Source organism: Cricetulus griseus (assembly GCF_003668045.3).
Source record: "Cricetulus griseus strain 17A/GY chromosome 1 unlocalized genomic scaffold, alternate assembly CriGri-PICRH-1.0 chr1_0, whole genome shotgun sequence".
NCBI lineage: Eukaryota > Metazoa > Chordata > Mammalia > Rodentia > Cricetidae > Cricetulus > Cricetulus griseus.
In genome coordinates, this window is record NW_023276806.1 from 205,238,695 (window position 1) to 205,265,061 (window position 26,367).

At 39.7% G+C, this 26,367-nt stretch overlaps 1 protein-coding gene across 2 annotated transcripts; it reads right to left on the reverse strand.

Annotated features, from left to right (window-relative positions):
- On the reverse strand, nt 1–26,124 carry Ing3 (inhibitor of growth family member 3). Of its 2 annotated transcripts, none has more exons than XM_027389965.2 (12): nt 25,964–26,124; nt 25,661–25,732; nt 23,194–23,294; nt 21,342–21,407; nt 10,040–10,136; nt 8,095–8,166; nt 7,243–7,329; nt 6,799–6,956; nt 6,113–6,306; nt 4,176–4,368; nt 2,356–2,394; nt 1–582 (listed from the first exon to the last, which is right to left on the reverse strand). In XM_027389965.2, the coding sequence occupies exons 1-12, from the start codon at nt 25,989–25,991 to the stop codon at nt 466–468; spliced, it is 1,224 nt and encodes a 407-aa protein (XP_027245766.1). In that variant the 5' UTR covers nt 25,992–26,124; the 3' UTR covers nt 1–465. The 2 variants fall into 2 exon arrangements, with proteins under 2 accessions (XP_027245766.1, XP_027245765.1); XM_027389964.2 differs by having other exon boundaries at nt 7,243–7,362.
- Between the last annotated feature and the right edge of the window lie 243 nt (nt 26,125–26,367).

The window sequence follows — 26,367 nt, forward strand, 5'->3', positions numbered from 1 at the left end:
TTTTTTTTTGTTTTTTTGTTTTTTTGTTTTTTTTTTTTTTGCAACCATTTATATACAGTGTAACATAACAGCTCTGGAGTACAGTACATGCAGCAGAATATACCTGTTGAATATAAAATACTTTCTTAAAATCTTCATCGTTGGAATTCTTTGAAGTCTAAATTATAGAATGCCCATTACTTTGAGAAAATGGTTGAGGAGTACAAATGTCTGCATATGTTGGCCACAGAAATAATCCAAGGCTAACTGGAATAATATTCATAGCACACCAGGAGTGCATAAATAATTTACTTACATTATTAAAATACAACTCATAAAATTCAAGTTCAAGATCTTATAGGATTGTCTATGTAAATCCTTTAAGTGGTTGCCTGGAAATGAGTTGTTTCTTCTTTCTCGTGTCTTTCTTTCTAGAGTCCTGAATAAAATGCCAAGCTGCAGTTTTTCCTTCCTCCGGGAAGCACTCTATTTGTGCCGACTGCCTCTTCTCTTCATGGCAGCGGTGCACTGTGGGCAGTACCACTTCCCTTTCGGCGCTTCTGTCAAGCCAACACACCCATAGTGGAACCACTCTATTGGACACTGGAAAGCAAAATGAAAAAAAAAAAAAAAAAAAAGTGTTGAAAGTGTTGTTACGTCTAAAGAATAGACAGTAAAAAAACTCTCAGGAGACAGAGTATTTCATTTGACCAAAATTAGATTTATGAAATCATATTTCTTGGATCCTGGCTGTGCCTTAGAGGCTACCGAGCTGATCCAGCTCATGGACGAAGAAATGGAAGCCCAGAGAAAGGATGCTTCTTTGATAAAAAGGAGGCTCTAGGCTTCTCTGACCTGAACACTAAAGAATGAACATTCACTCCGCGTCATCAACTTGGACAGCCAGACAGAACCAACCTCCAAGGACAGAGGAAGATGGATCTTACATGAAGAAGGGAAATACGTGAAAGATTTAAAGATATTCAGACATAATTGTTCTCTTAGGAAGTGGAATGAGTGATCGGTAACTAAAGACATCAGGTGGGATGGCTGTGCTTCCTTTCTGGTGCTCTACTCAGAGATATGGGGAAAATACTCTGTGAAACATTCAGAGACTTCACTGCACAGGAGGAAGCAGCGGGACCCCAGAGGACATGGGCTCTCAGTCAGCATCTTCTCTAGCTGCCAGAGACCTAACAGGGTGCTGCTCTGGAAATGTAGGGGTAGCCCTGCTTGGAGCTCCCTGCCCCCAACTGCTCAAGGCTTGTGCCCATCTAAAGAACACACTGTACCCACCCTGTCAGGGAGGAAACACACATGACTGTCACCGCACCAAGGCCATCTTTGCTATTCTTTAGACTATTTTACAATTCCACTCTTGGTAAGATTAGGATTCCAATACCACTGGCGTCACTACTGCCACAGATTTCAAGGTACTCCTCGAGGTTAAAAGAGGGGGTTCTTCTGTAAGGCAGTTAACCAAAATTAAGCCCCTGTTGTGGTTTGTGTTTGTCCCCGATAAGCTCCTGTGTTTAAACAGATGGCCCCCAGCTGTTTAGGAAGTTTCTACAATCTTTAGGAGAGGGAGCCTTGCTAAAAATACTTCACTGGGGGTAGGTTTGGAGGTTTTATACCCTGCTACTACTACTGCTAGCTGTCCCCTTTCTATTTCCCATGTGTGGGCACACTATTTAGTATCAGGCAGCTTCCTGATGGCCAGGCCAACCACATACTCCTGATGCCATGCCTCCCCTGCCACAACACACTGTATCCCTCTGGAACTGTGAGGCAAGAAGAACTTTTCCCTCCCGTAAGTTGTTCTGCATCAGGGCATTCTTATCAAGTAACTGATACACCTCCTAAGAGAGGAAGCAGGAGTACCTTCCTTCATATTGCCTCTTATTTTCCCATCAGAGAAGAGATGGCTTGCACCAGCATAAATCCCTGGTGGAGGGAATGCTGAATGCTGCAATACTGAGAGAGAAACAACATCCCATTAGGCCTTCATTATTCCCAGACATCATCTACCTACAAGAATGTAGGGCTTTAAAGTCTCATTTCTTCAATGTGGTAAATGGCCTGGACTTTAGCAAATACTGTATCTTAGCTGAAAGAAAGGAAAGCACTTGGAATTGCCAGAAATAAACCTTGAGAATTTAATCTGAACCTAGCACTGTAACACTTCCTTGAAAACCGTTAAGCAGGGAACTCAGGAAGGGACTTAATCCTGCTGTAGACATGTAGATGCTCCCATCATGATAACATAGTTATCATAAACAAAAACCCAATTTTCAGATTGGAAGATTATAGTTAATAAGACAAATATTCAATTATCTACAACTTTTTACATTCCAAAATGGAAAATGTAATACTTACATCTTGGTTATCACATCCCACCATCTCACCATAGGATACCTAGTTGAAAGAAAATTAGACAAATTTATTATAACTACTTAACAAGTATCTAATCTAAATTAGGTGTTTACGATGTCAGAGAACAGATAGAAACTCACAGAGAAAATACAGCGAAGGAGTTGGGAATATGGTGATTGTTGTTGTTGTCTTTCTTAAAAGACGATGGGACAATGCAGGAGGATATGCCCAGGAACTGTGGCTCTTTGGAAGTCTAAATGAATTCACTAGGTATGCCACCCAGACTAGGATCAGATTTGTGGGGGTAGTCCTCATGGTAAAACTGTAAAGTTTCTTTCTCTCTAACTACCAAGTGACTGATTTTATTCCTCTTGGGTCACTTCTGCATCAACAGGCCATCTGAGTCTACTACTGAGACCAGAGGGAGAAGGCAGGTGTCCTCAATGACTCTCCAGGTAGTGTTTTGAGATAGGGCCTCTCAAAACATTAATAACATACATAACAAAACAACAGAAAATACAGCGAACTCTGGTAGAAGTTAATTTATAAGAATATAAAATGGTTTAAAAGGCACACATACTAAAGCCCACTAAAATGATCATGTAATACAAAAATTTCAAATTGGTGCATTGTATTTAAGAAAAAAATAATAGTGCTTGACTGGGCTTTAGGAAATGCTATGCATATCAATTTTACATAGTGTGTGTGTGTGTGTGTGTGTGTATGTGTATACACACATATATCTTGATAAACCATATCAAACATTTATAACATCATTATACTTGAATGGATTAATATAAAGTTAGTATAAAAGGAATTACATTAAAAATGATATTTAGGACTGGAGATAAGACCCAGAGGTTAAGAGCATTGGCTGCTCTTCCAGATGTCCTGATTTTAATTCCCAGCAACCATATGGTGGCTCACAACCATCTATAATGAGATCTGGTGCCCTCTTCTGGCCTGCAAGCATACATACAGGCAGAACTCTGTATACATAATGAATAAATCTTTAAAAAATAATGTTTATAATATCTGTGATTTAAAAGAAATGAGAACTGTAACATGATCTACAGCTAGGTACAGACTAAATAATTATGGTACAAAGCACAAGAGCTAGCTTTGAAAAAATTTTAAAAAGAACCTTGTTTTAGTGAGCAAAAGATAAATTATGTCATAGACATACAAACATACCATATCCATATATATTATGTGTATATAACTGATAGGGAATTAATGTTTGTATTCCTTTAAAATTACTATTTTGAAGTCATAACCCCATATAACTGAAGATTGAGTCTGTGAGGAGTCTGTGGTTATGGTTAAATAAAGCCAAAATCTGATGAGAAGAAACAATGAAGCTGGCATATGCTTGCACATATGTACAGTATGATGCCCCTGTCTCTCATCCATGGACACTCGCTAAAAAGGCAATGGTCTTCAGACTAAGAGTGGTCTTACTAAGAACCTAATCAACAAGCACCATAATCTTGGATTTCTTCTGTCTCCAGAACCATGATATGAGTTTCTGCTGGGTAAGCCACTTGGCTAGTAGTATGTTACATTAGCCAAGATATAGCAAGGTACACACTGGTACGACATCAAAGTGTCTCACTACAGGTTGTATTGGAAGGCTGACATTCTGTGTAACTCACGATTATATTCTTGGTATTTACAACAAGTATGTTACTTTTATAAGAGGAAAATTATGCAAATAAGTCATTCTTGATGTTAGCTAGAATAAAAAATGTGCTGGAAATGGAACAGTTATCTTCCTTCTTATTTATTCTGTGCACTTTTACAGACAGGCATCAGACTTTTACCTGATTGCAGATGCAGTACCGAGGTTCATTTGGGTCATAGGTCCAGTCAACTTGACTGTTGGAATCAGATTCGGGCACTACTGTTGCTTGCTGGGAGACTTCTTGTACTACAGTTGAAGATGACGAACATAAAGATAAGGAAGAAGAGGAAGAGGAGGAAGATGACTGCTGGCTTGAAGACTTGGTGTTGTTTCTGGAAATAAAATTAAAGATCAGTTTTATTATCACATTTGGTCCCCTAAGACTGACTCCTAGTAACTGACATAAAAGGAAAGGACACATTGATGCCTGATGCTACGTTACAGAATCTCATTCAGAAGCAACTTCCCAGAGCAAAGAAAAGCAACACTGTTGGTAATAGTTTATTTTTATTTACAATTTTTGATTTCTGGAGAATAAAAATAATGAGAAGAAAATACTTTAAAATGCTCTATTTAAAATAAATAGGAGAAAATTCTCTTAAAATGTTTTCAACTTTTAAAAATAATTTCTAAATTAAAGTTACTATTTATTGTTGACTTAAAACTTCTGGTAGTAGCTATACTATATCATATTATATTTTCACAGTAAACTGAACAGTTCTCATCAAAATCCTAAATGCAAATATACATTTGGTATTTGGTAAAAATCCTTACAACATCAGGGGTAGGTGCCCTATGCCTACCATGTCTAGAACATGGAGCTGAGATTGTCAAAATTCATGAATTGTTTACCACCAACTCTATTCAAGAGTTCTAAAATGCAGAAACTTACTATAAGGAGTTAAATTAAATTTGGGCAATTCTATAAATTTTAATATATATAATAGTTCTGTGAATATTTTACACTGATTAGTCTTTCAGGAATTTTGCAGAGAAGTAATACATTTAAAAATAAAATTAAAATACAATTATTAGATAATTCCTTTTTCCTTTTTATTTATTCTCATAAGAAGACTCCCAATAGGAGTTAACCTCTCCTCCCTTCACCTCTCTTCTCCCCCAGGTCCACTCCTCCTCAGTCTCCCTTCAGAAAAGGGCAGGCCTCCCTGGGTATCAAACAAACATGGCATATCGAGTTGCAATAAGACCAGGCATATCCCCTCATATTAAGGCTGGACAAGACAACCCAGCAGGAGGAAAAGGGTCCCCAAAGTAGGCAAAAAAAAAGCCAGAGACAGCCTCCGATCCCACGGTCATGTATACTCCCAGATTGTAGGTTCAGTCTCTCTGAGCCTCTAGGAGCCCTGGTTAGTTGATTCTGTGGACTGTTTCCTGTAAGATAATTAATTCTTTTGGCCTAGCACTTGCACCTTTTTTTATCTTCAGATAATAGCGTCTGCTCTGTAGCCTTAGCTGGCCTGAACTTCCTATGTAGATCAGGCCGGCCTTGAATTTAAAGTAATCCTCCTGCCTCTGCATTCCAAGTACTAGGCACCAACCACTCCTGGCTTGAATTTCAGTTGTATAAATACCTGCTGTATCTATTACCTTAGATGAACATGGCAAAGTTTCATTTCCACAGTTCACACAATCACCCTAAGTCTCTCACATACCAAATCTAGGGACATTTTCATGTAATCAGTTTTCAGGACATCAGCAAAAATTTAGATGTTTTACTGTTAATCAAAAGGAAAAACTTCCTGGAATACAATTTGCATTTTATATTAATTAACCATGAAATACCTAAAAATGGAAACAGTACCATAAAATGGTTTATCTTGAACAAAAGAAAGTAAAAAAAAAGTCACTTATATGCAAAGTCCAAAAAAATTACAAATGACTTTAACACTTAAACAACTGCCAGCCTTCAAGGTCAGGCAGTGCCACCAGCCATCTGCCCACGCCAGCAGTCTGCTTGGGTCACTGCACCCTGCCTTACTTAATTCCTAAAGGCCCAGCTGAGGCTCCATGCAAACAGCACTGAGCAAAGGCACACACTTCCACTCCAAAACTTACTTGCTCTTCCTGCCACTTCTCGAGTCAGCTGCTGAGGAACTGGCATTCTGGGTTAAGGTTGTCATGAGTGCCGATGAGGAGGAATAGCCAGCTGTTTCTCTGGGCATTGAAAATTCCTTTCCCAGCTGAAAGTCATTATTCTTAAACGCTTCATAACTGGCTTTTAAACTTGATGTTCTTCGTCCTTCTTTCATCTTAAGTAGACAGGCATTGACAGCATTAATATATGTAAATATGTATTTTCTCTTTTAAGCATTACAAGTTATGGTTACTTAAGTCATTTCATGTAAAGATGCTAAATCATTTTTATGCTAAGTTGAGAAAAACTATGGGAAATGGAACTTCTTAACTTGCACTGTGTGCAAACTACAGAAATGAGCTAAATGCAGCCACCACAAATCCAGCAGAAGCCTAACTTTGCAGAAAGAACAGTCACTGTCCTCACAAAGAGAACCAGGCTACTTGAGCACTGACTGGGAGAAGGTGGGCGTGTGATACCCACAGTGCACTCTCTACCCAACAACCCCTTGCATTATTAATAAAACAACACCCAGCCTAAATGTCAACTTCAAACCGAAACCAGGCAATGTCTTCAACCCGTCACTTCGAACCTAGTGGTTCCTATTGGGGGTTGCCAAGAACAGGAGCAAAAGGTAACATTTGCCTCTAAACCTTTGACTTTTCACCTGTGCTGTTGCTTGCACTGCTTGAGCTGCTGCCATGGTGATTGCCCCTGCACCAGTCCCTGAAGATAATGAACCAATGTTATAGGATGCCAGGGGTTGGGATGAATTCACATTGTAAGCATTGTTGGAGGAAGCTGTGGAATTATTATTTCGGCAACCTGTAAAGAGGTAAAGAAATAAAAATGGGGGCTGAGAACACAATGTTGCGGGTTTAAAATACATTATTTTTCAGCATATATAATCATGAAATTTAAATTCTTCAGGCACTTTAGGGATTGAGTCAATGGAAAAAACGGAAGCCAAATTTCCTTTTCTATTCTCCATCCACATGCAGACTTTAGCCAGGTAACACAGGTATGAATAATAACCCTGAGTGCTTCTCTGTGCCCTTACTCCAACACAAACAAAACAAGGGAATTACCACACTGAAGAGCACCAACTTACCCAGTGTGCTCTCCTTAGAAGCATCAGACGTGAGGGTGGACAGGAGAGCTTCAGATTTGAACTTCTTTTCGGGGATGTGATCTGTTGCTGTATGGTGAGAAGTTGGATTATATTTCCTTTCTGAATAAAAAGAAAGAATTCACACAGTTTTAAACTTTAGAGGACTACAAACTGGGCATAATACTTCCACCTCTTTATAAACCATAATTCTGATCTAGGTTCCCCATGAAATGGGCCATTATGCTCAGCAAGGAGGGGGCAAGCAAACAGCCCACAGCACATGTTTCACTTAGAGAGCAGACACTTCAAGGACTTTAGAAATTTATAGGAGCAAAATACTAAAGACAACCTATGATGCACTATGGTTTCACATATACCATGAGAGGAAGTCTATTTTAATATATTGCCTGTCATTCAGAATAGCTTTCAATTTACCTTTCTTTCCTCTTGTCCAAAAAAAAAAGACAGCAACACCATCAACTAGCCATGTATCCAACAATTCTTTTACTCACTAACTCATTGGTAGTGAGACTTTATTACATGCTAAACATTAGGCTAAGCATTTAGAGGCGAGGCTGACTGAGACATAGCCATATGAAGAAATATAATTCAGGTCTGTAGGAAGCAGAGAGATGCCGCTGGTGTTTCTATATATTCTGTCTCTGTATTTATAGAAGAGACTGCCTGTTCTCAGATTAAATGCACTTTGCTTAAATCGCAAAGTCAACTGTGACAAAAATGTATTTTTTAAAAAGGGAAAGGGAAGGATACTTCTCAGTTGGTTATGTGGAGCTAATAAAAGACATATACACAACATTAATGAGCTTTAAATTGTACTTGAATCAAACTTACTTTCCACAGGAGTGTGTGAATGAGCGTGGTGATTGTTCACTGGCTGAGAAGGAGTATCTAATTCCAAAGATCCTAGAGAGAGGGGCACAGAGACAAACAAGGATTAAATGTCATCATAGGACTTTACACATCAACCAGCCATAAACAATGTGTCCTCTCACAGATGACAGCCACGCTCTGGTGCATACCATATCATTTTAGCTAGGCATGAAGAGGGTCACAACCTTCAATTTTATCCTGAACAACCTTCTCTCTAAGCAGTCAGACTCATCTTTCAGTGTTCACCTTAGGTCCACAAGAGCTTAAGTCTACTTGAGTGCTAATGTCTACTTAGGGAATCTTTGATTCTGGGTACCATATAAAGAGGTGTGATGGCAAGAGCTAAAAAATTCAATCTAGTAACAGAGCTGAAGACCTTTCAATAGGTAATCCTGAAGGTCTAGGTATGGGGTATCAATGCATACTAAGAAATCCCTTCAACCATGAATACCAAATGAGATACCGACAACTCCAGAAAAGAACTTAGGGACTTTGCTTGCAAAAAGTAGAGGGTAGAATTCCTAATACCAAACTTGAAAATACTTCTAAAGAAATTTTCTGAGTTTATTCACGATTCCTTGAGTTAAAATCATGTCAGGGGGCAGAATGGAGCAGTTTTTTGTGATGTGATTTGGTTCCATTTCATGTGTATGTGTCCTTGGAGTCAATGTTTTATTAACCTTTCTGCAGCAGTGAGTAGGCAGGCATGGGTTATTGGTATTCACCACCAGCATTTCCAAAAGAAAAACAAAACACTTCAAAGGCAGTTACACAATGTTTCATTTTGTTCTCTAACACCTATTATCCTCAGATAGGTTTCCTCCAGAATAAAGGTATCCCCACTAGAGAAGATAACTGTGTGAAGTGATGATCTACTTTTACATTTAAAACTGCCATTCTCATTAACAGACACATGCCTGCTTCTCCAGATGAGCCTCTCGTGTCTGGTAAACATAGAGCTTAGGTACCTTGCAGTCCAGAAAACCACTATCTGCTGTAGACATAGGAACAAGTTCTGGCTGGTAAATGTACCAGGGTACATGGTCTGTTGGAACACTGTAATTGAATTCTCATAGTAATCTCCTTTAATACTCAGCGACTACCTACCTAATCTGACCCTATTACCAAACTATCTGCTTTTATTTCACCTATCTAGGTTGGAAGAGATCCTAAATCAGTTAAAAACCGAGATTTTGAGTTTGTTCACATTTTGAGGAAGTCTCCAGAGTTAAGCCCAGAAAGTATTTGGTACTAAGTCAGAGCACACCAAGTTGAATCTTGAAGAAAAAAAATAATAAAATAAATCAATTAGCATGACTTATTCTGATAAAGGGAGATTTTGGAAACAAAAGAGCAAGTGTTATGGAACCAATGGAAAGCTTAGTACACACAGGTGAGGCAAAGCGTCAAGAAGTTCCTAAGGGGGGAAAACCCAATCTTTCTCAAAGCCTAAGCACATAACAACAGACTTCACTTGCTTCTCACTCTTGGCACTTGCATTTCTTTGCCTCTTCCTTCTTACCACTGATCAGATTAGCATATTAGCATATACAGATATTAAAGATGGGAGGAGTGTTCAATGTGGAGCCACATACTCCCTCATCAAGTGCTTCAGAGTCCTAGGCAGCAAGGCTTTATATATAGCAAGATCCCATCTCAAAGTGAAAACAATACAAAAGGGAAAGACTGTATGTTTTCATAAAGAACGAGCGGGATTCCATCTTGTATTATCTCTCAGTGTTTCTGACTCAAAAACTTCAATGCTAGACTCCAGGTTATAAGACCCAGATGCCACCAACCACCAAAGGGCATGTATGATTTGAAAGGCTTCTGTGAGAAAATGTCTCCTTGGTGATTGATACAGCTAAGTCTCCAAAACAGATGGAAAACCACAAATTTTACTTACGCCTCTCTAATATTTCTGTAATCCCAGCATTATCAGCTTCCAGCTCCATTTTAAACTTAGCCAGTTCCTGATCCAGTTTTCTCAAGTGCCGATCTACCTGTTTCAAAGAAGATAAAAGATGACACCAAAATCTGGGACCCATTAAGTCTACAGTTTAATGAAGAAATTTAAATCTTTGTTTCTTTCAGCAAATCTGTTTCATATATTTAAGCAAGTCAATCAACATACATCTTCAAGTGCTAGGCTAATAGTCTCTTTAATCTTAGGTTTATGAAACAGGAGTCTCAAATATATTAGAAAATGTTCTATGACCAATATGTTAGAAAATGTTCTATGACCAATTTTCAGAAGTGGGGCGAAGAAAATCCAAGCAAGTGCCAGTTCTGAGAGCTGGAGGACCAGCAGCATTTCAAAACATGCCTAAGTCACCTTCTGTCTAAACTCTACCCTGGAGCCATCCACAGCACCATACATAACTGCCCTTGATTAACAAAGGGACAGACACAATCAGTGCTACCTAGCAGGAAAGTGAATAACTACTGTAACTGCAAACATTTGTGTAAAGGCTCAAACAAAAGGAAATTTTAGTTAAAAATCTTCATTTCTGAAAAAGCTTGGTTAAGATGGTTTTATTTGTAATAGTACTGTTTTAGTTATGATGGAAAATTTTTATTTTATGATTTGCTTAGAGATCTTCTCAATAACAACACTGACAAGACATTTTCTCAATGGATCACTGTAAAGACTAAAGACAGCAGAGGGTGGAGAATGGCCCAGTGGTTAGAAGTGCTTATGCTTCCACAGAGACCCCAGGTTAGGTGCCCATCACCCGCATGGGGTGGCTTACAACCAGCTGTGGCTCCAGCTGCAGGGGATAAAAACCCTCTTCCAGCCTCCATGGGTATTGTGTTCATGAGCACAACCCCACATAACAGATAATGGCAAATATGCACAGCTAAAAACAAAGTCTCAAAAAAAAAAATAAAAATAAAAACAAGCGAGTTGCTGGGTATAGTGGATCATGCCTTCAATTGGAAAGTAGAGGTAGGGGATCTCTTCGAGTTCCAGGCCGGAATGGTCTACATAGTGAGTGCCAGGTCAGCCAGAGCTACACAGTGAAATCGTCTCTTCTCTACTACACCTCCCCAGACAACAACAAACCAAATCAAACCAACTAAACTAACCAAACAAGAACAGTTTTCTTACACACCACAAGTACTACAACATAAAATGAAGAGAACATTTTCAGTTGTTCAATTAAGTACTTTGTTTCTAACATGAGGAGAAGGAGGAAAACACCAGCAAAACACAAGATGCAGGTCAGATGTTTCTGAGTCCAGGGGAACATTGTGCTCTGTGGTTTAGATGTTGTCTTGGTTACTTTCCTGTCCCTGTGATAAAACACCATGACCAAAAGCAACTTTGGCAGAAAAGAGTTTATTGTTTTAAGTAAAATTGTTTTTACTTAAAATAGAAACAAGCCTGTTTTACATGTCATTCCCAGTTCCCTCTCCCTTCCCTCCTCCCCTGTCCCCCACCAACCCTCCCATCCCATCTGCTCCCCAGGGAGGGTGAGGCCTTCCATGGGGGGGTAATCTTCAATGTCTGTCATATCATTTGGAGCAGGGCCTAGACCCCCCCAAGTATGTCTAGGCTGAGAGAGTATCCCTCTATGTGGAGTGGGCTCCTGAAGTCCATTCGTATACTAGGGATAAATACTGATACCAGAAGACCCACAGATTAACCAGACCTCCAAATTGACATCCTCATTCAGGGGAGTCTGGAACAGTCCTATGCTGGTTTCCCCAGCAATCAGTCTGGGGTTCATTAGCTCCCCCTTGTTCAGGTCAGCTGTTTCTGTGGGTTTCTCCAGCCTGGTCTTGACCCCTTTGCTCATCACTCCTCCCTCTCTGCAACTGAATTCCAGAGTTCAGCTCAGTGTTTAGCTGTGGGTGTTTGTTTCTACTTCCTTCAGCTATTGGATGAAGGCTCTATTTTAACTTAAAACTTCTAGTCCATTATCAGGAACCTGGAGGCAGGAACTGATGCAGAAACCATGAGGAGTGCTGCCTACTGGCTTACTCCTCAGGGTTTGTTCAGCTTGCTTTCATACAGCACTCAGGTCCACCAGCCCAGGGATGGCACCACCCACAGTGAGCTGGGCCCTCCCATATCCAACAGAAAAGTGCCACAGTCTTGCTGTAGTGACTTGAATGAGAATGCCATGGCCCCCATTGGCTAATGTATTTGAATGTTTAGTCACCAGTGTGTACAACCGTTTAAAAGGATTATAAGGATTCGGAAGTGGAAGTGTGGCCTTGTTGGAAGAAGTGTACCAGGGGGTGTGTTTTAATGTTTCAAAAGCCCATGCCAGGCCCAGAGTCTCTCTCTCTCTCTCTCTCTCTCTCTCTCTCTCTCTCTCTCTCTCTCTCTCTCTCTCTCTCCCTCCCTCCCTCTGCATGCTGATCAGGATGTACCTCTAAGCTACTGCTCCAGTGGCCTGCCTATATGCTGCCATGCTTGCTGGCACGATGATAATAGACTAAGTCTCTAAAAGCGTAAGCAAGCCCCAGTCAAATGCTTTCTATTTTAATAGTCGCCTTGGTCCTTGTCTCTTCACATTAATAAGAGACCCTTGCCCATAAGCCAGTCTGGTGGGGGCACTTTCTCAGCTGAGGTTCCCTCTTCCAAAATGATTCCAGCATGTGTCAAGGTGACATAAAAATGGATAGATGTCCTCAACCTAAACTTTAAGATGTTATTCTTTTTTTTTTTTTTTTTTTGGTTTTGTTTTTTGTTTTTCGAGACAGGGTTTCTCTGTGTAGCTTTGGAGCCTATCCTGGCACTCGCTCTGGAGACCAGGCTGGCCTCGAACTCACAGAGATTTGCCTGCCTCTGCCTCTCGAGTGCTGGGATTAAAGGCATGCACCACCAACGCCCGGCTAAGACATTATGCTTTCCAATTTTATAAGAAAAAAAAAAACCAAGGAAAAAAAAAAACAAAAAAAAGGTTCGGATGGGTTAAGTAACACACCTAAAGTTAGACAGCTTTTGTAATACAGATATAACATTTAAATTTTACCTATATATAATAAATTATGCTTTATCATTTGTATCTACTACCTTCTGAAATGGTGTACAGGAACCAACTGTTGTTTTTTTTTAAACTCAGAGACACATAATTCAAATAGCAAAACTAGTAACACTATTATTTAAGTTTTGCATGTTAGCAATAACCTTCAACATATTATTTTATAATTTTTCAGTCATTTGAAGTTGAATTATCACTTAATATTTACATAAAAATTACTCTTCAGAGTTTGACAGAAGTCAGAGTCACAATATTTAAAGCATTCTGGTATCATATGTTCAGGATACTTACTCCTATTCATAGGACACTGGTGACTTTTGAGTAGCCTCTAATGGAACCTCCCTTTCAACAAAAGAATGACCACAGATCTCCATTTTAGTGTCTCTTTCACTGTCAAAATTTAATCTCGAGGGAGCTCAGAATAATGAAACATTTTCATTCCAAAACACTTAAGACAACGGAAACCTTCCATCGATTTATCTAAAATTAAACCAACAATAAACAATGAGCTTCTAGTATATACTTGGCACTAGGTTACAAGAAGGGCATGTGAAGGCTGAGAAAAAGCCCTGACTTCATAGGAATTAGAAGTTAGCAAAAAAATCAAAATCCACAAAAATATTTTAACCTAATAAAGTCCTCAAGAATATACAGTGTAAATGTAGGATCAGTTCAAAGGGAGTGGTTAAGTAGTACAAGAATGAAAGATGCTACAGTGTGATGCTGGGCTGTGGCAGACACAAAGGTATGAACCACTTAGTGAAGAGCACACTGCATTTAAATAAATGGAAACAAGTAATTAGAGTCAGAAGGTAAGTTGACTAGAAGATTTAACTTTCCCTAAAACAAGAAACAAAATGTATAGAGACAGCATATTTAGAGCAGTAGATTTAGAGTAGAAGAGAAAATGGTCCAGAATATAATATATTATATTATAATATATTATCTATATTCTATTATATTATATTATTATATTATATTATAATATGTTATAATATATTATATTCTAATATAAAGAATAGAGCGGGAGAATGCTGGGATCTCAATTGGGAGGGTGGTCTAAAGTGATATGAAGTTGTTCCCCCCAACACGTACCATACACTTAATTCATCCTAGCTCTCCTACTTAAAAATCATTTTATTAGATATATTACTGATGAAGCTCACTAGGTGGCTCAGAAGAAGCAACAGAATTCAAAGAATTAAAAAGCCTCAAAACTAATTTCCTACCTCAGCAGGCAAAGAAGCCGTAACTACCCTGAGGGTGCAGCTCTGGAAATGGCTTCTCCATTTAAAAGCAACTGTGAACTAATTACTTTATAAGCAACTCTTGGGTAATGTGAATTATTTTTCTTAAATTTATCATTGCTATACTTATTAAAATAAAATTAGAAGTCAGAAAGTAAGTTGACTAGAAGATTTAACTTTCTCTAAAACCCCTGAGACACAGCAATGTAAACAGTAGTGAAGGGCTGTAAGAAGCTGAACTCAACTGAAATGACATTTTCCCTACACTACAGAGTTAAGGACCTGTTCTTGTTGCTCACTGCAGTGTGCACACAGGTATCAGGCAGAGCAAGGTCGTAGACTGTGCAATCCCTCTACGCATATTTGAACCTGCAAGGCTAGTTTACAGTAATAAAAAAGGTACTGATCTAAACATAGTCTTATCATTGATTAGATGGCAATAAATGGTGTTCACAAGAATGCTCTTGTTCTAGCTCCAAATCACTCTATAACCCCAACCACAATAGCTAAATTTAAACCACTGTCTTTTTCCAGAATTTTTCTGAGGCAAAGAAAACATTATTTAGCATATTCATGATCATAAAAAATTTTGTCACACTTGGCCTCTTTGTATAAAACAACAACAAATCCTATCCCTTAATATTTTAGAGTTTAACTATTTTATTCTCTCTTTTGAATCTCCCAGTTTTTCAATGTTCACATTTTACAATGTGTCCTAAATTTAATTTACATGTAACTTTTAAAAAAATTTCTATATGATTAATTACTTCCAAGATAGTCAAATTTTCTAATTGAGACATCTAGCTTGACCTTAAAGAGTGAGCAAACAGTTTACTAGGTTCTAAGAGAAAACTCAGAGCACTGAGAGGTAAGCATCTCCCGTTAGAGGATTTTGCTATAATCAAAAAGGAAATTGGGGTGTGGGGGGGAGGTAATGACAGCAAAGTATCCTCTGATAAGTCATAAAAATGGTTCTCTACATCCCTAAATTATATGACTAGATGAAAATGTGAACTATTCTCCTTTAGCTGAACCAAGTATGTGAGGCCTTGGAACAAAAACTACACCTAACCATCTTCCAAAAGGACAGCAGGAACAGAAGACAAATTAAAGGTCAGGCTCACATAATATTACTTCCTTAATTAGAGGATCAGGAGGAGAATGCTCAATTTCATAGGTAAAATGTGGATCTGAAGATGGATCAGTCATGTCGGGACAGGCCAGGATACATAAACAGAAGCATATTCAAGGGTGTTGGGCCACACCAGACTGGGAAGAGCTCTAATTTAGCACATAAATCAACTTTATTGGGAATTGCAATGTAATACTTCTTAGACAGTGGTATTTGTCTAAGGAACACAAATAAGTAGTTAATAACTGTTTATGTATTAGGATTTTAGGAAATTATTTAACAAGGTAGTTTGTTTTGTTTCTAGATGTTCTTCATTTATAGAAGTGCAAGATGATTTCTTTGCCTAATAAATGAATATACTACTGAGGTTAAAAACAAATAAAATGTTACAGTGTGAAAGAGCACAATGAAATCCCACTTTATATAAAACACTGAAGCACGAACTCTGACTATAGACAGGGTCAGTGTTTCTTACTGGAAATGTATGCACGGGACTGCAGAGGTGTTTCAGATTTCAAGTGTTTTCAGATTTGGGGAGGTTTACGTATAAGACCAAGATATCTCGAGGACCGAATCAAGTCTCATCACAAACTTCATCTCCATCTCATATACACAGAATCTAGAGGGAGTATCCATATCCTGTAACCTATTACATGAAAGCAGATGTGAATTTTTTTTACATCATCACCCATACAGCTTCCACTCTGGGGAGCATTTCACATTTTGAATCTTCAGATTAGTATAGCCTACTCAACTATTCCACAAGGCTGTAGAGGTCTGAGACCAACATAGGAGAGTCAGTCCTCTCCATCCACTATGTAGGTTCAAGGATTCAAACCTAGGCCATCAGGCTTGGCGGACAGTGTGCTTACAGCCTGAGCCATCTTGCCAAGTTAAAGATTTAGTATTTTAAAATGCCCTCTTTTGCTGAACAAATCTTCTTTTAGAAATCTTTCACAATTATCATATGCATTAGAAAAAAAAATATCTAAATTGAAGAAACTAAAAAACACAAGAACATTTTAGAAAGAATACTAAAAAGAGGGACCCTGGAGAACACAGTGAAATAAACCCAGGACAAAATGCCAATGGATTTCAATCAAGGACACAGCATGAGGAGTGTGTATTTTAGAATAATCATGACAGATTTATCAACTGGGGCTGGGCACCCCATGGTCACTTATTCTCTGCATGTGACCAGTTGTGGATCTCTGTAATAGTCTCCATCTGTTGCAAAAACCTTCTTTGATGAGATGTCAGAGCTACACTTACCTGTGGGTATATGGCTAAGTGTTTAGGATAGAATTACAAATTATGGTTGTTTAGGAAAATGACAACAGTAGGCTCTCCTCTAGGGTCTATAACCTCTCCAGCCATTAGTATCTGGATAAGTTTACAGTATCAGGCATGGATTTCATCCTAATAAACAGGCCTTAAATCTAATTAGACAGTTACTGGTCACCCCCAAGATAAAAGAGCCACTATTGCAGCATTGGGGACATCTTGCTATGCAAATCATTGCTATGGTTCATAAACTTTATAGCTAGGTAGGACTTGAGAGCTCAGGGAAAATCATGGAAGGGACTAATGCATAGTGTCTAATGAGAGGGTCCAAATATTATGGGAAGCCAAAAAGTCTGCATGCAGAACACCAGCTTCACAGTTGCCTTGTCTCTCCAACTGTGCTAGCTACAAGTGATGGCTGGTGACTGTCAGAGCAAGTGAAGACACCGGATGATGGCAGTGATGCAGAAGATATTGAAAAATGTCGATAAAAGCCCAAGAGCTCAACTAGAGTCTCAGGTAAAACTGGATGACAAAGTAGAAGGAAATGGGCACATCATATGTAAGAGGTATTTCAGAAGAGGAGAAACTCCCAGGACGCTCAGGTTCAGCAGATGGAGAACAGATGGGTAGGGTACAGAAGACTAAAGAACTGGGAGGTCAGATGGCACACAGAAGAGACAGGAAGCGGGGCCCTATTTCTTAATGAATGAAGGGCACTGCTATAGAAGCCACTAAAAGTTGTAGACGATGAAAATTAGATGATTAAATCTCAAAAGGGAATTTTTGAAACCTAGTATGCAGGGGCTAGGAAAATGACTCAGTAGTTTAGAGCATACACAGTTTGGCTCCCAGATCACAACATCCTCTACAACTCCAAAGGATCCAAAATCTTCTAGACTCCACAGGTACCTTGTGTTCTCTCTCTCTCTCTCTGAAACCTTGTGCATGTTTTTCTCTCTCTCTGAACCTTTGTGTTCTATCTATCTATCTATCTATCTATCTATCTATCTATCTATCTATCATCCATCTACCCACCCACCCACCCACCACACATTCAGTGATGTCTCTCTCTCACACACACATATACACATAATAAAAATAAAATCCGAAAATACTAATTCTGAAAACATGTGTTTCTGAGGTACAATATGATACATCAAAACACACATAATTTGTAATATTCAAATCAGAATACATCCATCTCGACACTTGATCTCTTTTTCTTAAGGGCAAAAACAATGAAACCCTCCCTGTCTTTTACCTTTTTAAAATAGCATGCATTAGTGATAGTAGGTACTGTAACTTAGTACCTACTCACCAACATCCCCTATGATCCCGAGAATCTTCATAACCTCTATTCTGATTCTGAATTGTGTTTAGATTCTACATAGGAGGTAATACAGAAGAAATAGTACTTCAATAGGAATAAAAGGGTTATTGGAATGGCAATGGCATAATTTAAAGGGAAGGGAGGCAAAGTAGCAGAAAGGAGGGCAGAGGTAGCAAGAAGGGAAAAGGAAAAAAAGAGAAAATGTGAGCCCTAGTGATATTAGCAGGTAAAAGAAAACAGCTTCAACTTGGAAGAGCTGAGAAAACTCCAGTTGGAAGAAGGAGATAAAGTGAGTCTTTAAAGGAGGGAACGCCATCTTAAAAGTGGTGTGTGTGATTGCATGTATGTATGTGCGTGTACATGTATGTGTGCATGCAAAAGTGCATGAAAATGGTTTAGCATGAGATTAAAAATCCATGTTATAAAGAAGCTGAGTTTAGAGATTAAATTGTTTACAGTGCCACAGTCAGTGAAGCACTTAAATAGGGTTTCTATTCCCATTGCCACACAATTATGGATGCTCACTTATCATGTCTACTCCATGTATGAAAAGCCAAGCTTATTATGGTCACTAAAAAAACAAAACAAAACAAAAAAAACCCAAACCGTAACTACTTGGTTTCTCACCAGAACTTGATAATATGACCAGATAGCCCTACTGCTGAAGACACTCATCAGTAAGACAGAGAGGTCAAGCTAGAACTGAGTTGGAAACTTCCTCCCCACTGCTTTCACTGTTCCAGAAGACACTGCAAGCTGTTGTGGGAGAAAAGCATCAACACTCTTACCCGGCCATGTGATATAGTGACAACCGGCCAGGCAAGACGTGCCCTCTGGTTCAAACGTGCCTTTGAAGGTTAATGGAGGTGACAGACAGCTTTCGGACTGGATTTGAAGCCCACTCCACTATGGCTTTGCTAAACAGTCAGGCTTCTGAATACATTTCCTTCTAAATACTCGTATTTATATGTACACCTTAGGGCTGTTCTCAGCCTGGGTCAGAGAAGCCTCTTATATACAGTACATGGCAATTGATGCAGACTCTTAACTGGTCAAAGTGCCAAGACGACAGGATGGGGTGTGTTCAGCCCTAAGGGGGACATCCACCTAATCCGCTCCAAAGCTTGGGGAGCACTCCCAAAGACAGGGAGACGTGCAACAAAACCCACATCTCCTGGCCACGCCACAGCACTGTACTGGTGAATTCACTGCAGTTGTGGTTACCTGCACAAACTGAGCCTGGATAACAAGGGGACCTACAGGTCCCACCCTCCCTGAGGTCTGCTGGCAGTTAATGGTTGCTGAGGGTGAGGTAACATTTTCTTCAGTGGTGGAGCTGCTAAGTTGCTCATGCTCAAGGAAATACCCTCCCACCCATGCTTGTGCAAAGAACTCTAACGGAAGTGGGTCACACAAGAAGATGTGAAAGTGGGAGGCTGGCTTCCTGAGAACAGTGACAGTTCAGCAGGCATTGGGATGAGAGAGCAGAATTAGGAGTGAAAATGACTAAATTCATTATACACATGTGATATAACTGTGGAAGGACAAAAATAAGCAAAGGAATAATAATAAAAAAGAGTATGACTCATGAACAAAGTACTTCTACCTTTAGTAACTAAGGTCTTAAGCATTTTCAGAAGCCTCAGAATAGTAAATACGGGGTTTTCAAGGAAGCTTTTTTTTTTTTTTTTTTACATCAGTTTGTTTGCAACTGTCCCTTTCAACCACTTGTCAATCCGGCAAGATTAAGAAAGTAATTAAAACTTTAAAAATTCCACTACATAAAAACAATAGCATACTTTCTTATATGACACTGATATTATAGTTTAATGCAAGCATTTGTATGCATCACATATACAGTGGGTACCTTTTTTTCCTAGTTAGCTTTAACTGTCAACTTGACAGCCTAGAGTCATCTGAGAGATGAACTGACTAGATCAAATTGACCTATGAGCATGTCTGGGGGGTGGGGGGTTCTGTCTTGATTGTCAATTCATATGGGAGGGGCCTGTCCACTGTGGGTGGTACCATTCCTTGGGCAGGCAGTCCTAGGCTCTATAAGTTAGCAGAGCATGAGTTTGTATAAGCCGGCAAGTACAGTTCCTTCATGGTTTCTACTTCAAATTCCTGCCCTAACTTTTCTCAACCAGGAACTGTTACCTACACAGTGAAATAAATCATTTCCTTCCTTATGTTGCTTTTGGTTAGAGCATTTTACACCAGTAAAAAGAGATGAAATTAGAACATTTTATCATGTGTCATGTTCACTAATAACATTTTATTTGCATGTATTTTTTCAATGGTAAACTGTATCTGGAAAACATTGCAAAATTGAGACATAAAATGTAAAAGCTGAAGTCAACCAAAAGTGAACATTGTTTTTCTGCTTCTACTTACTCTGATACAAAAAGAGAAATTAATTTTTCCTCAATTACATACTTAAGGATAAGCTTTGCATTAAAAACAGATGTTTCATATCATATAATGATACCATCACAATATCAATTTGAGAAGCAAATGAATGTGTAACTCTCTCCTTGGTTGATTCCAAATTTCTAGAATTACTATTGCAAGAAAGAAACACCTTTTTTTTTCCTTTTCTTTTCGTTTTATTAAAATTTGTTTACATACAATATATTTTTTATCATATTCTTTCCCCTCCTCCAACTCCTCCCAAGTCCTCCCCACCTCCCTACCCTCCCAACTTCATGTTCTTTTTCCCTGTCTCTCAAAAAACCACAACATAAAATAACTCCACCACACACAGTGGACAAAACAAAACGAAACAGTAAAACAGAAAATGACAACAACAACAAAACAAAACAAAAAGCAAACACTTAACATGGAATCCTCTTTCTCATTTTAATCAGACTACCAAGAGCTTTCACTAATACAGTAATCTTAATTACGTTTTATCATAGAAACAATTTGAAAAAAATAGAAAAGATGTTAAATAATGCCAATTCTTTCTGAAATAAAAACAGCACCCAGAGTCTTACAGTAATCTTATTGAAATGTGTGGCTTTTGACCTATTAACTAAACACTGTGGACTTCTCTGACTCTTCCCCCAAAGAAACCAAGACACAGACACTCAACTCTCAAATTAAGTATGATCAAGAGAGCAACACCCCAGTTTACATTTAAGCTAATAAAACTGGTAATGAAATCCTGGATTCTAGCAGACACTGCGTAACACGCACACGATTTTACTTACCAAATCATATATTTGGTTTGCCAACTGTACTTTCTCATCCGCATCTTCCAAAGCCTTATAGTAGTCCTAAAGAAAAACATTTTCATTCTAAGCATTGGTAACTTTAGCATGCATACATACATATATATTCCTGCCTTTTCATTCATTATTCTACCTTGTTATCATTCAGTCATCTCATACTAGCAAGAGCAAGCCTCCCATGGCAGGGTTGGTTGAGAGAACATTAGAATTGAAGGGCAATGTCAAAAATTAAAAGATGACTTTCAAAAAATCTCAGAAAAGACAAATAAAAAGAAATTATGCTGCCGGGCATTGGTGGCACACACCTTTAATCCCAGCACTCGGGAGGCAGAGGCAGGTGGATCTCTGTGAGTTCGAGGCCAGCCTGGACTCCAGAGCGAGTGTCAGGATACGCTCCAAAGCTACACAGAGAAATCCTTTCTCGAAAAACCAAAAAAAAAAAAGGAAAAAGAAAAAAAAAGAAATTATGCCAATTCCAGCCTCTTTACCAGAAAATGATAAGTTAATAAACGTATGAAAGAATAAAAGAATGCTAAGATTTAGTGAACATATAAAATATACCGATACTTCATTTTTACAACTTAAAAAACTATTTATGTGTATATGTTGCCTCCATGTATGTATGTGTACCACATGTCCCCAGAAGTCAGAGGAGGTCACCAGATCCACTCAAACTGCAGTTAGAGATGGGTGTGAGCCATCATGTGGGTGTGTTGGGAATAAAAGCTGGTCTTCTGGAAGAGCAGCCAGTGTTCTTAATCATTGAGCCATTTCTCCAGCCCCATTTTTTTTTTGTTTGTTTGTTTGTTTTCCAGCCCATTTTTAATAACAAAAATATATCCACAGAAAGGATTCTGATCTGTATGTTTCTGCTGTCTAATTGGTCTATAGCTCTAGTTTAAATTAGGTATAAATTCAAACCACTCAAACTGTAGTTTATATTTTTCCATATTATGATTTACAAAACAAAATTACTTTTTAAAAAAGAAAAAAAATATCCTATGGGCTTCCACAAACCACTAGACTTGCAGAGGTATGTTCAAGTTGTGCTACATCAAAAACACTTTAGTTGAATGGGATGGCCAGTGAATTTTAGTTTTACATATCCAAGTTCTAAACTCTGGGACACTAGGTATTTTATAAGGCAAGACCACTTCTCTATGAATGTAGGCTTTCCCCCTAATAGAAATGATCTTCCTTCCAGATGGAAGAATAATACAACTATGAAAATTTTAGTTTCAAAATTATTTTTTCTGTAGATCCCTGAAAATTTATAAAAAGGTTCGGTATAGGTACGTATTCTTCATATTAAAGGACTTGACCCAAGTGATACAGCTGCATGGCAGTATCCAAGGCCAAGTCTTTGAAGTTGTGCTTCCAATGCATCCTTGAAGACACCAGATCCCGTATCACAGCACACTCAGTGGGTGTATCTAAGCTTCGCTCTCATCAGTGGGACAGTCCTAAGTCCCAGCACTAGCTAAGTTGTAGAAACAATGACAAGACACTCTAATACAGTGTTTCTCAACCTTCCTAATGCTGGGACCCTTTAACGCAGTTCCTCTTGCTGTGGTGACCCCCAAGCACAAAATCATTTTCATTGCTACTTCTGCACTGTAATTTTGCTACTGTTATGAATGGTAACGTACCTGTGTTTTCTGATAGTTTTGGAGACCCCTGTGAAAGGGATATTCCACCCCAGAGGGGTCATGACCCCACAGGTTGAGAACCATTCCTCTAACTCGCACCCCTGCAAGTCACTCACAATGTTTCTTCACTCAATATCCAGGACTTCACTGTGATTGACAATCGTCCATGGTATTCCACTTACTTTTTTGATGGATGCCATCTGCTCTTCTCGCCACTCAGGTTTGTTCTTCTTTGCATTCATAAAGAATTCACTGACTCTTTGTTCTAGTTGATCCATTGCATCTGGCATAATAAAATATTTCAAACTGAGCCGACCAAACGCTTTGATTTGAGGAAATAAAAGAAGTCTGACAACATGTACTGTTTCAGTTTGCTAGTGGCTTATACACACTCTGCTTCAATTCTACAAGCAGTAATGCCTTAATTACCTTAGTTTTAAAAAGCTGTACTGACTTTTGCTATTTCAAAACATCTTCCAACAATCAAGGTAGAGTCAACCCACAGACAAGGATGTATGCCACAGCCCTGGAGCAGCACAGCACTGAATCAGCTAATGGCATTAAGTCAGCTGGTTATGGCAACCATAGTTGCTTACTGAGAGTACTACTGGAGAGTGTCCACACTTCTTTTAATAAAAATAGTGATAATATATTCAACATTTGCATTACAGACCAAGCACCCCACCATGTTATATGAAGGTATGAAATGTGTGATCATTTGTTTACATAAGATGCCATTTAATCACTCAATACAGAAGCTATTTATTCTGTGCAAGGGCTTTCCAAAGCCCATGCAAAAATAATGACCTTAGTGGATGACTGCTAAAAAAGACAAATAAATAAAAGGGATTTTTTCTGTTATGGAAATGGAGAAAAACTTCCTCACTATATTCATCATTTAAAGTTCTTCAGTGCATAATACCTTTATATAAAAAAAAAAACGATTCTGAGACATTCTAGTTACTCTTAATTTTCTTAAGAAAAAAATCTTACTTTCAGTTCATTTGCCAATATAGACATGCTGCTACTTTTGTTAATACATTATCACTTTTTGCTTGTTTGTTTTGTTTTTCAAGACAGGATTTTCCAGTGTAGTTTTGGAGCCTGTCTGGGAACTAGCTCATGTAGACCAGGCTGGTCTGAACTCTTCAACTGCCTCTGCCTCCTGAGTGTTGGGATGAAAGGTGTGTACCACCGCCTGCCTAATGCATAATCACTTTTAACTTCAGAAAACACCAAGTTTATAAGAAAAACTAAACTTGAAAAACCCTATAATATGTATAGACTAAATCCAAACTATCATAGAATTTTAAAAAATTGAACTATTACAAAATGTTTGAAATAATCCCTTATTCTATACCTATTTGTAACAGGTATTATACATCCTAATTATATGTATTATTTTAAATCAGCAGATTGTCTTTTACAAAACAAAAAACAAAAACAAAAAAAGTCCCAAGGCAGCAAAGAGCCAAGGTGGATAAGAAACTGGAGAGGCCCTAAAGTGAATCCAAATCTATCTGCTATCAAGCTCTGATCAATCCCTTTGGAATGTGCTTTGCTAAATGTTTACTACTGCAACTGTACTGAGTCAAAAAGGAAAGAATCACACATACACCTGTCACATGCTTATGACGGACTACGGGGCTATGGGCCCCCAAAAGAGACGACCCAGAGACTTAGATGAGAAAGTACAAAGTACATTCCGGAAGAAAAGTTACATAAGTGTGTGTGTGTGTGTGGTGGGGGGTCGTTGGGGGTGGTGGTGGTGAGGGACTGACAATGAAAAGAACAACTCCTAGCAAACGAAGGCTGCCTTTGAGCCACCTCCAATATGGCTTTTCAAAATAGCAAGGTTAATTTGGAAATAAGTACAATACAAAAAACTACCAAGCACTGATGGACAGGAAAAAAAAAAAAAAAATCAAAGCTGAGCCAGTACGGTGGGTGGGTAATGCCTGTAAATCCCAGCACTAGGCAGGCAGAAGCAGGTAGAGCAGGAGACTAGGGCCAGACTCTGATGCACAGTGAGTGTGAGACCGCCCCGAGCTGTGTTTACAAAACAAGAAGAAACGGGTAGAAAAGCCGACCCAAGGTCCAAACGTTTCAATCAAGGGCAGGTCCATCATGTTTCCAATCATGACTATTTCTCTGGCTCGTTGTGGCTGAGAGAATAACCCTGTTCGTAGTTGACGGCTGTCGGCGTCTCTGGCAATAGGCAACTTGTCAAAGTTCGGCCTGCCGAGCCCACTCGGGTCCCCGGGGGAGCCGCGCGCAATCTGCGATCCTAAGCGTTTTACTCTTGAGAGATCGGGGAATAGGATGAACTTTTTCTTTCTCTCTTTTTCCTAAGTCTGAATGCAGAACTCGGAGTTTGCAGGCTCAGGAGCAAACCTTGTGGGAACCACGAGTTTCCCCCGCGGTGCGATGTCGTCATCGCCGTGCCGTGTCACACACACACACACACACACACACACACACACGCACGCACGCACACACACACACACACACACACACACACACACACAAACACCGGCCCCCGCGTGTCAGCGGGGTGCTGTGCCGGCCAGCCTCCTCCTGTGGAGGCGGCAGCCCGAGGAAAGCGGCGCGGAGAAGCCCGCCCGCCCGCCCCGGGGACGCGCCACTTACTCTGCACCTGCAGGTCCATCTCGCGCATCTCCGTGAAGCGGTCCCGAAGGTCCATCGGCAGCTGCTCAATCACTGTCAAAGGCACAGTCCGTCAGAGGGCGGGGCCAACGGCGAAGCTACGCGCTGGCGTCACGCGTGCGTGCGTGCGTGCGTGGGGGGGGCGGCTCACAACGAGGCTGCCAGTTACCGTGAGAAAGAAACATCCCCCGCTCCCCCTCCCTCCCGCCATCCCGCCCGCCCGGCCACTCGCGCTCCCGCCCGCCGCCGATCCCGCCAGCCGCGTCGCCGGCGCCGCGCACTCACTTTCCAAATAGTCCTCTAGGTACAACATCGCGGCCCTGACTGCTGCGGGGACGAACGGGTCCAGGGGTTTATTTGTGTCACTCCTTGTCGCCGGAGTTTTGTCCCTTCCAATATGGCGCCTCCGCTAGCAGCACCCGCTCGACTCCGGCAAAGGGAAAAAAAAAAAAAAAACGGAAAAAAAAAAAAAAAAAAAAAAGGCTCCACTTTGGCGCCTGACGGCGCCTGCCTCACTGCCGCCCGGCGTTACTATTGGCTGCCTGGAGCGCTGACGTCAGCAGGCCGGTGCGGATCCCCGTGGTGTTCTGGGAAATGTAGTCTTTTTTTCCCGAGCGGGGGGCCATCCATGCGGGCAGCTCCAGGCGTCGCAACTACAGAAACCACACGGCTGTGCGAAACGGGTACGC